The 11517-nt window shown below is 35.7% G+C and overlaps 1 protein-coding gene across 1 annotated transcript; it reads right to left on the minus strand.

Annotated features, from left to right (window-relative positions):
• Positions 1 to 1032: 1032 nt before the first annotated feature.
• Positions 1033 to 11256, minus strand: pygl (phosphorylase, glycogen, liver). The gene is made up of 20 exons (XM_051917268.1): positions 10978 to 11256; positions 10175 to 10276; positions 10023 to 10101; positions 9801 to 9904; positions 8573 to 8707; positions 8365 to 8476; positions 7912 to 7994; positions 7578 to 7715; positions 7347 to 7439; positions 6357 to 6503; positions 5692 to 5855; positions 5483 to 5597; positions 5295 to 5396; positions 4737 to 4884; positions 4503 to 4561; positions 3878 to 4019; positions 3573 to 3780; positions 3325 to 3459; positions 3179 to 3245; positions 1033 to 1396 (listed from the first exon to the last, which is right to left on the minus strand). The coding sequence occupies exons 1-20, from the start codon at positions 11218 to 11220 to the stop codon at positions 1208 to 1210; spliced, it is 2565 nt and encodes an 854-aa protein (XP_051773228.1). The 5' UTR covers positions 11221 to 11256; the 3' UTR covers positions 1033 to 1207.
• Between the last annotated feature and the right edge of the window lie 261 nt (positions 11257 to 11517).

Below are 11517 nucleotides of genomic sequence, written 5' to 3' on the forward strand. Positions count from 1 at the left end.
GATAAATTCTCTCTTTTTTTAAATTACAATTTCTTTCACGTATTAAATACAATGAAGATTTATTAGCTTTATTGGAGTGCCGCATTGTCAAAGCACTGTATGTATTAATCCAATTTACACTAAGTTTTGGCATCGGTAAAATTTATTGTTTCTGAAAGAAGTCTCTTACAAAGACTGTGATTATTTGATCAAAAATACAGTAAAAACTATAACATTGTAAAATATATTTACATTTTAAAATAACTGTTTTGTATTTTAATATATTTTAAAATCTAATTTATTCCTGTGATGACAAATCTTGAGTAAAATTTATTATTATCAGTGTTAAATAAAAACAGTGGTGTTGCTTAAATGTGCAGTAAGCGATTTCTGAGAAACACCCCTACCCAATGGATCACACCCCTATCTTGAAAGCTCCACCCCCAAATTCACGAATATGCTATGCAACACAGGCACCTCCCCCCTAATGAGTGTATACGCCCCTTACTGCTGATTGGCTACAAGTGTGTTTTGGCACTCTGTCTGATCCACTTTTAACAGCGTTTCTCAGAAATTGCTTACTGCGCCTTTAATATTTTTGTGTAAACCGTGATACTTTTTTCAAGATTCTTTGATGACTAGAAAGTTTTAAAAAAGCATTTATTTGAAATAGAATTTATTTTGTAACACTATAAAATTCTTTACTGTCACTTTTGATTTGAATTATAGCCTTGTATTCATTTATTTCAAACAGAAACATCTTACTGACCCCAAACATTTGAACGGTAGTGTATATCTATATTTATTTATTTGTCAGATGCTTAGTGCAACTCTGTCTTCTTCCTCTCATCACTCTCCTTTTTCACTCTCAGTAATTTTTTTTAAATTTTTCTAATGAATTTTTGATAAATAATAATCATAATTAATTTATATAGCACTTTTCTTGACAAGTGTTAGAGAGAGGAATCTCCTCAAACACCACCACCATCAATATATATATATATAAAATCAATATAGACTGATAGCTACTATATGAATAATTTGACTTCAGTGTTGAATTAAAACATAATATTTATTTTAGCTAGTACAATGCATTCATTTAGAAAGTCACGCGTGAACATTTAAAAATTGAAAGCAAATCTGGAAAATGAATTCATACTAAGTTAAGTAATTATATCAACTTCTGTAACAAGTCTTCTCATGATCCTATAACACTGCGCTGAGGTGTTTAGATCTTGCGCAAGGCGCGAGCGGTTTCCTCCAGAGCTTCACGTGGTTCACTGGGTGGAGGGATCTTCAGGTCAGTGGGCTCCACTCCCCAGATCTCAGTGGCGTAGTCTGTAATGGTGCGGTCACTTGAGAACTTTCCAGATGCCGCAATGTTCTTAATTACCACCCGGGTCCATTCTCTCTGATCCTGTAGACAGAGAAATATAGATTAGTTTAAATGAGCGTTTGGGGTCTTTTTGTAATTTTCTGGAGCTTGACAACCATGGTCACTTTGACCTGTTGCGATATAAAAAAGAGCTGTGTAATGATTCTTAAAGGGTTAGTTCTTCCAAAAATGAAAATTCTGTTATTAATTACTCACCCTCATGTCGTTCTACACCCGTAAGACCTTTGTTCATCTTCAGAACACTAATTGAGATTTTTGATGAAATCTGAGGTTTGTCCCTATATATACAGCAATGCAACTGACACTTTGACGTTTCAAAAAGTTCATAAAGAGATCGTAAAACTAATCCATATGAATTGAGCAGTTTAGTCCAAATTTTCTGAAGAGACACAGTCACTTTATAAGATGTCTATGGAGGGACAGAAAGCTCTCAGATTTCATCAACAAGATCTTCATTTGTGTTCTGAAGATGAACGAAGGTTAATTACTCACCCTCCTGTCGTTCCACACCCGTAAGGGGTGTGGAACGACAGGAGGGTGAGTAATTAATTACAGAAATTTCATTTTTGGGTGAACTAACCCTTTAAATCTTACATATTCTTAAAAAGATTCTTAAATTTCGCCTTTTGTGCTTCACAGAAAAAAGCTTGGGGTTGGAAATTGATGAACTGAGTCAGTAAATGATGAGTAAAGATAATCAAAGTTTACTCAAAATGACAATGTCATTAAATTAAATGTAGTGATAGGAGAAACTAAGCTTTTCGAAACTGAATCAACTGAATTAATAACTTTGCAAAATGATTCACTGTTTCGAACATGCATATAGACATTTTACAAACTAATAACAAGTGTTTCTATTAAATGTAAACTATAAATCATTAAATACCATTAAATATGAATAATCTGTGTTATTTATTTATTTGTAATGCTTGTTTTATGTGTTTTTAGGTAGGACTTGGCTAATTAGGCCATTTATTATTATCCCTTTTTTATTATACAAGCATGTTTATTAAAATTCAATAAATTCAAACTGAACCTACATTATAAAACTGACCTGAGGTCAGTTAAAACCATCTCTTACAGTGGTTCTAAACCCAAAGACCCCCCATTGTCCACAAAAATATTCAAAGGCCTCGTGACTTTTCCAGTTGTCTGTGATTTACTAAATATATGGATTTTAAAAAAATATTTTACTCACGTAAAGTAAAAATATTTCAGAGCTTGGCATAACTAGAAAATTGTATATTCATAAAATGTATAAATTGGCCATGGAGTTTTTATTTAATTTATATGGCTTTTCTAGGTCTAGAAATCACACTTTTAAAATTCATCAAAGAAAAGAAAAAGTTTTTGAGGGGGTAAATTAAAATAATAAAAAAATCTTTTTTTTATTTTGTTTTAGCTTATTTTAATGCTTGTTTTATATAATGTTTCAATGTTATGTTTTAATAATTTTAATTCATCTTGAGGCTCCTATAGAGGTTTGCTGAGGACCCCTAATGGGCCCCGGCCCCCTGGTTGAGAACCACTGATCTTAGACACTGGTTCAAGAGTTCAACAAATCAACGCCCTCTAGTGGCAAACCATTGTAATTCAAGAATTCAAAACCAAGGTTCGAAACAGCATGATGTAACAAAGTCTTGTTTCATACAGTCATGTGACCTGGCCAGTTTGATACGAACCACTGATTTAAAACAGTTGAGGTTTTGAAGCTTTTGAAAGCCTCCATCACTAATGAAATTAATGTTAAACATTAAATGAATCTCTGACGTGTGGTAGGCAGTAACGTGTTATAATGCTCACCTTATACAGAGTGCTGACTTTCTCTTGACACTTGACGTAAGACTCATAGTCTGCGAAAACTTTAAACCTGGAGAAAAATGTCAGAGTGATGAGACAGTAATGTAGGAATTTAAGAAAGAAATCGTGTGTTTGTATGTGCATTTTACCGATCATGATGGAACAGCATGTTGATGATGTCGCTGAACATCTCAGGCTGTTTCGGTGAAAAATAGCCACTTTTAATCTGATTTATGGCCTGTTTCAGCTCCGGAAGACTCTCATAATATTGTAATGCATCATAGCTGCACACACACACACACAGGAATGGTTAATGTCTTCACACAAGCACAAAGATGGCATGACATTTCCTCAGCATCCATTTCCATTGATTTAATCTCTCTGTTTCATTCTCTACCCTTCTTTATCCATCTCTGCTACATCTTCCACCCTCATGCCAAAGATGAAGAGGTTTTCTTCTCCAGCTTCTTCTGCCATTTCCACGTTGGCACCATCCATTGTGCCAATGGTCAGCGCCCCATTCAGCATGAACTTCATGTTTCCGGTTCCGGACGCCTCTGTACCTGCAGTGGAAATCTGCTCTGACAGATCTGTAGCTGGGATCACTGCACATAAAACACAGATGAACAGAAATTTCTGCATAAATGCACAGAAAATACCATACCCAGTTTAGTTGTTCAACAGTAGTAGTGTGTATGCTACCTTTCTCTGCCAATGACACTCTGTAGTTCTCCAGGAAAATGACCTTCAGTTTATGGCCAATCACAGGATCGTTATTGACGACATCTGCGACAGTGGTGATCAACTTAATGATCATCTTTGCCATGTGATATCCAGGAGCAGCCTGCAGAAACAAACATAATAAAACATACACAACCATTCAAAAGTTTGAGGTCAGTAATATCAAAAAAAGTAACTTTTATTCAGCAAGAATGCATTAAATTGATCAAAAGTGACAGATGAGACATTTATAATGTTACAAAAGATTTCTATTTCAAATAAATGCTGAACTTTTCATTCATCAAAAAATTCTTTAAAAAAGTATTATGGTTTCCACAAAAATATTAAGCAGCACAACTGTTTTTACAGTTGCACCAAATCAGCATATCGGAATGATTTCTGAAGGATCATGTGACACTGAAGACTGGAGTAATGATGCTTTACCATCACAGGAATAAATTACATCTTAAAATATATTTAAATAGAAAACCATTTTAAATTGTAATACTGTTAATATTTCACAGCATTATTTTAACTTTTAGAACGGTAGTGTACATATTGCAAATCAGTGCATGTGAGTGTGTTTGGAAAAGGTTGTTTGTTTTACCTTGCCCCCTATAATCACAGTCCGTGGCACAAACGATTTCATGGGGCTCCTCTTGATTCCTGTGTGTGAAACAGTTGAAACATTCTTTAATATCTAAGAAAGTCAGAATTGTATAGTTTACTTAAAGGTGTCTCTACATGGGAGAATGCTTTTCGAAAAACATAAAAAAAAAAAATGACACTTTAGCTGTAAAAATGTTTGCGAGTGTGTTTTTGTGTGTGCGTATGTACATACGGTTGTACATGGTGATAACGTGGAGGCAATTGAGAAGCTGTCGCTTGTATTCATGGATTCTTTTCACATGGACGTCAAACATGGATGCAGGATTTACGTCCACGTTGTACACCTTCTCTAAATACTGTGCAAACTTCAGCTTGTTATCCTATACACACAAAGAAACATACAAAAAAAAAAATGAACTGGAACTGACTTTGAATTGAAATTACCAAATTTTATGACTAATATCATTCATATGAGTCAGTAATTCCCACAGAAAGCCTCCAACATGGTGAACAGTTATATAAAGACTGTCAAAAAAGTGTGCAAAAAAAGATTGTCACTGGGGCAGAAAGGGAACATATCATTACTCTAATAGGCACTTTTTAGGGGGTAGCTAAGTGGCCCCTAAAGGATACTGCCCCAGTGATAAGCTGTTGTACCTCAAAGGTTTTTTCTGACATTGAAGAGGAGAAAACAATTAGGACATGGGTTTTTAAACTTGGCCATTAAAATCATGTCCTACATTAATAAGATTTACAAATGTATTGATATGAGAGGAGTGTGTGTTTTAACCTGTTTGACTTTGGCTACATCTCGGATGAAGGCGTCATCGTCAACCAGATCATTCAGCTTCTGCAGCTGAGTCAGATCTTTTACATACTCTTCACCGATAGCCTACAAACACAAACACAAACAAAGCATATAAATTGAAAAAACATGTTAAAAAAGAGAGACTAAACATCTGTGTATGTGTGTTGGACCTCTGCAATAAGATCAGCGAGTCCTGGGTTACAGAGGAGCAGCCAGCGTCGTGGTGTGATGCCGTTTGTTTTATTCTGAAATTTCTCTGGTTCCAGCTCGCTGAAGTCTCGGAATCTATATGATTGCATTCAAAATGAACAAAATAATCAGCAATGGGATGTAGAATTGTGTGTTTGTGAGAGAGCGAGTGAGAAAGAGAAAGCCCTACACGTCTCTTTTGATGATGTCTGAGTGAATCTCAGCAACTCCATTGACCTTGTGTGAGCCCACGATGCAGAGATGAGCCATGTTCACCCTCTTTCCCCCTCCCTCCTCAATCAGAGACATCCTGCAGATTCGATCCATATCCTCTGGAAACAGAGATGCTATATGCTACACACACACACACACACACACACACACACATATACATATAAAACATTAAAGGGTTAGTTCACCGAAAAATGAAAATAATGTCATTTATTACTCACCCTCATGCCGTTCCACACCCGTAAGACCTTCGTTCAGCTTCGTAACACAAATTAAGATATTTTTGTTGAAATCTGATGGCTCAGTGAGGCCTCCATAGCCAGCAATGACATTTCCTCTCTCAAGATCCATTAATGTACTAAAAACATAATGGATTCTTGAGAGAGGAAATGTCATTGCTGGCTATGTAGGCCTCACTGAGCCATCGGATTTCAACAAAAATATCTTAATTTGTGTTACGAAGCTGAACGAAGGTCTTACGGGTGTGGAACGGCATGAGGGTGAGTAATAAATGACATTATTTTCATTTTTCGGTGAACTAACCCTTTAATGCTGGGTTTACTGGTGTGCAGTATGTGGATTTACAAAAACCGAAAAATTGTCTATTATTTGGAGTATACTCACATCCAGGTGTGTTTGGTTGATCTGGTATATGATCTGCAGATGTCGGGGTAAAAGTTTCTCCATCAGTTCGACTGGCCAGCGCTCCAGCGCCTCAGGCAGAACTGTGTGGTTGGTGTATGCAAATGTTTTCTTAGTGATATTCCAGGCCTAGACGATCACACAGAAAAATTCACTTTGAATAATCACGTTGCCTTGACAAATCCGACATACTGTTAAATGTACAAAAACAACCAAAATGTCTACATTTAACTCCTCTTTGAGCTTTCGAGCCTCTTCATCAAACTAAGCACAGTCCTATAGCATCAGTGTAATTTTAGCATTATTTATATACATTATTCTTAAACTTGCATTAGTTAAAGGTGCAGTAGTTAATCTTGGAAATGCTAAGATTAGCCCGCTAGCTTTGAAAGCATACAATCCCACCCTCCCTGCAAATCACTGTCCAAAGCCACGCCTCCTCCAAAACACATGAATGCGCACAGACCAGAAGCGTTTACATAATGTGTCATTCACCAGTGAGAAAACTTTACAGTACAGTAAGTAACAGTACTACTAAACTAAAGTTAGGTTGTTGCTGTTTGCCTGCCATTCTCGCTCTGTCTGCACAGCATACAAGAAAGCGTGCCTTCCACAGATGATATATATGTATAAAAAATACATTCAGACCGCTTAACATAGTGTTTGCTAACAGGATATGAGGAGACTTTCAACCAGCATAGCGAAAAATGTTTCTGTAGAGAATCACCTATTGCACCTTTAAGCTAGTCAACAATTTTTTCATCTAATATTTATATTTTATTTCAGCTTTATTTCAATTAACAAGAAACATTTTAGTTTTGTATAGCATGTAACACTACAGCATGCTCTTAGTGTACTACATAGTTCCTAACTGATTGGACTTCAATTTGTGTTTTCTTAACATTTGAACATTTAAAACGCATGATAAACACATGTTGTATGTGCTATCATAGTGTATCATAAATGTCTTACTGTGTCCCAGTCCAGTTTCTCAATGTCCACAAATATCCTCATCAGCTCAGGAATGGCCATAGCAGGATGAGTATCATTCAGCTGGATGGCAACCTGAAACACAGACACGAGGAATCACACAAATGCATGCAGCGACTGTCTTTAAAGTTCAATCACTTAATGCAGAGCACTAACGTAGTGACCATTGTGGGTGGGAAGTGACCAAAATGGATGTGTGTAGTAAAAGCTGACCTTATCAGGGAAGCTGTCAAATGACAACGGTCCAGAGCAGTTTCTCTTCGAGGTCTTAAAGCGGCGAATCACATCTTGTAAAGTTGCTGCCACCACAAAATATTCCTGCTTCAAACGCAGCTCCTTTCCCTCAAAAAACTACAACACCCACCAATTGCAAAGTGTCAAAAAACTACAAAATGAAGTTCTGGAATCAGATGTGAGATTAAATTTCTGACTAGCTTAAACTGGATAATTGAAACCTAATTTTCTGCAAACAATAATTAATGCAGTTTAAATACAGAAAAGACATTTAAACCTCAATCTGCCTCAAAGAGGGTGAAAAAAAACTTACATTGTCATTTGGATAAAGCACGCGGGAAATGTTTTCTGCTAAGTTACGGTCCAAAACTGCCTGAATATAATCACCAACATTAACTGTGAAAAAAAACATCCATCTTTGAATTATTACGTATAAATTCCAATACCATTAAGTTCACAACCTATTTTGCTTCCATAATATGACATATAATTTTAAGTGAATAATTAAACGAGAAAAAAAATGAAAGACAGAGCTTGATTTCATCCACGCAAGCAGTTTTATTCAAATCTATTTTTATATGCTATATTATATCTTGATGAAAATTATTTGGAATAACATGCATTAATGAATCGTTCATAATACAACCAAAAAATAGGATTTCATGTTGATTTTAGTAATAAAAGATTTTCAAGTGTTTGTCTGATATGGAATTACAAAAAGATGTAAGATAAGTTGGATTAATAACCCACTGTGCGAATGACTCACAGTCTCGGAGATTGAAGTCGTTGGGAGCGCGTGCGGACCACAGGCGCATGGTGTTCACCGTGTTGTTCATGTAGCCAGGGATTGGCGTGTCGTACGGCATGGCCAGGACCACCTGCACCGCAAACATGCATCACAAACCTGGCCAGAGTACCTTAATGCTATCTTGTGGGTGTGTGTATGTGCTGTATGCCTGTAACTGTGTTCATACCTGTGTGTCAACCCATTTCGGCTCCTTCCCCTCCTCTTCCTCCACACGGCCATAGAAATGCACAGGTAGCATGAACTCAGGACGGGCCTTCTCCCAGGGGTTACCATACCTCAACCAATCATCCGCTTCCTCAACCTAACAGACAATTATACAGCGGTGACGAAGAGGACACCAGTGTCAATCTGCACTGGAGGACACGGTACTCAGATCTAGGGCAGGTTAAAGTTCAGGTGTGTGTATTTTTTTAAAATGAGCATTTTCACTGCACAAACACGTCCTCTTGCAAATACATTGAGCTGCTGTTTCTTATCAACCTACTACTGCTTGCACGAGATCCCCATTGGTCTAGTATTATCAGCTTTGTGACAAGCTCACATGCACCAGGCCAGTGACCACAAACGCAATGGACTCCTGGCCCATATGCATTGATTTTTATCCAGACACTGCGCTACAAAGTAACTACATATATAAAATATATAAGAAAATATAAATAACTAAATCTTAGTTAAAAAAAATATAAATATTTTTATTAAAAAAAATATAAAATTATAAAAAAAAAAAATATTTGTTTAAATATATTTTAAAATCTATATATTAGCATTAGCAATATATTTTGGATTTTTTTTAGTATTCTGGAATATATTTAAAAATCATCTAGAAGACAAAAATAATTGAGAAAATATAAGTAACTAAAACGTATCAAATATATATTTATTTAAATATATTTTGGCTTTTTTATGTATTCCGAAATATTTTTAAAAATATTTGAAAAAAAAAATATATATATATATGTGAAGAAAATATAAGCAACTAAAACTCATTGAAAATATTTTATTTAAATATATTTTGGCAATCTCTTGAATTCTGAAACATATTTAAAAATATATAAATACATAAAAATATAAGAGAAAACAAGTAACTAAAACGTATCAAAAATATATTTATTTAAATATATTTTGGCAATTTCTTGTATTCTTAAATATATTTAAAAATATGTAAACATATAAGAGAAAATATAAGTGACTAAAACTTATCAAAATATATTTTTTTAAATATATTTTGGAATTTTTTTGTATTGTAAAATATATCTGAAAATATGTTTTTGCCATATGGTTTAGAACTACCATAACAAACAGTATTAGGACATCAGAAGCTTGTGCATGAGAACTTTTGTCATGCAAAAATTGAGGAAATCTGGATGAATTATTTTGCCAGAAATCAAATTCACCTGCCAGCCATCTTTGATTTTCTGGTTGAAGATTCCATACTCATATCGGATCCCATATCCATAAGCAGCCAGACCCAGAGTCGCCATGGAGTCGAGAAAACAAGCTGTGGATCGCTCACACACACACACACACACACACACACAAACACACAGTAAATATCACTAAGTTATATCATGGTATTACTTGTATAGTGTGTGAGCGAGAGCAAGAGAGAAAGAGACCTGCTAATCTTCCCAGGCCTCCGTTGCCTAATCCAGCATCTTCTTCCATCTCTTCCAGATCCTCCATATCCAACCCCAGCTAAAAGGAAAAAAAAAGGTTTACAGACAGCCAGATGTGCAGATGGATGGATAAGTGTTTTGTCGTCTCTCACCTGGTAGATAGCCTCATCACAGGCGTTCTGCAGACCCAGATTAATCATGGTGTTCTGGAGCGCTCTACCCATGTAGAACTCCAATGACAGATAATATACACGCTGAAGCACATAGAAATATAACACACACACACACACACACACACACACAAATCAAACAGTCTTTCTAGAGAAACTGCATTCATGGATTACGCATTGGGTGCACATTTTGACATTAGTTTCCATTAGTCTTCTATAAATTTCTAATTGCAATAATATATTTTGATTAAAAGCTGTGCATAACTATAAAAAAATACAATTATTATTATAAGCTTTAAAATGATTAATTATAAAACTGTATTAACTTTCACAACTTTAAAATCACAATAAAAATAAATGTTAAAATAAATTAAAAATTCCCTAATATATCCAGGTTTGTCATGACAGTTAATCACAAACAACTGGAACGAATACTAACCATCCATAAAACTTTCCTGTAATATATGATGTTTCAAAGATTTATGAACCTGACTTGATTAACCGGACTGACAACCTAACAACAACCTGCTAATCTTATCATAATTAAAAGTGACCAATAAATAAATAAACGTGCGAGAACAGTTCAAAAATCACATTACTATTTTTCTTGTATTTCAATAAAAGGATACACTGTTAACTTAAGTAAATATTTTCCAAATTATATTTCAATAAATCGGAATCCATTTTAGATTTGGCAAAATGACAAATAATCATAAGTCAAATTAGTCATTAGTAATAGTCAAAGTTACTAAATTACCTTTTATGCGACTTTTTTCTGGACTTACCTTCGGGTCGGCCTCATAGTAGAACTGCTGTGTTCGGATCCAGCGGCCCACCAGATGATCACGCACCGTATGCGCGAGAGCGAAATAATAATCCCGCGGCGTCGCGACGTTCCTGTCTTTGACCAGCGTGAAGTGCAGGTGCCGGTTGAAGCCCTTCTTTAGCTCCGCCACATTCTCCACACCGACGATCCCTCTGATGCTGATCTGCTTGCGTTTTTCCTGGTCCGTTAGAGGGGTCGCCATCCTGAACAACACCGGTTACACCGAGCACACGGGGTCACAAGCCTCATATTTTTATAGGAGGAACAGAGGGAGGGACTCTCTCTCTCTCTCTCTCAGCTGTTTTTTAACCACGGTAAACACATGCAGTATTTGAATAACGTGACACCCATAGTTTTGTCTGGATCTCTTAAAGTTATTAAAAAAATACAGCTCACACACTTGAACACTCATCTTCCATGATTAATATGTTTTCGGTTTTCATTTTGATATGCCTCAGGCCTGAAATTCATGTAAAATATCGGCATAGTTACTATATAA

This window comes from Ctenopharyngodon idella, chromosome 13, assembly GCF_019924925.1.
Source record: "Ctenopharyngodon idella isolate HZGC_01 chromosome 13, HZGC01, whole genome shotgun sequence".
NCBI classification, from domain to species: Eukaryota; Metazoa; Chordata; class Actinopteri; order Cypriniformes; family Xenocyprididae; genus Ctenopharyngodon; species Ctenopharyngodon idella.

Coding starts and splice junctions, on each gene's coding strand:
- pygl (XM_051917268.1), bottom strand. CDS start 11,220: ATGGCGACCCCTCTAACGGACCAGGAAAAACGCAAGCAGATCAGCATC. Junction 9,905..10,022: donor AGGCCTGGGAAGATTAGCAG/GTCTCTTTCTCT, acceptor AGCGATCCACAG/CTTGTTTTCTCGACTCCATG. Junction 8,708..9,800: donor AAATCAAAGATGGCTGGCAG/GTGAATTTGATT, acceptor ATTGTCTGTTAG/GTTGAGGAAGCGGATGATTG.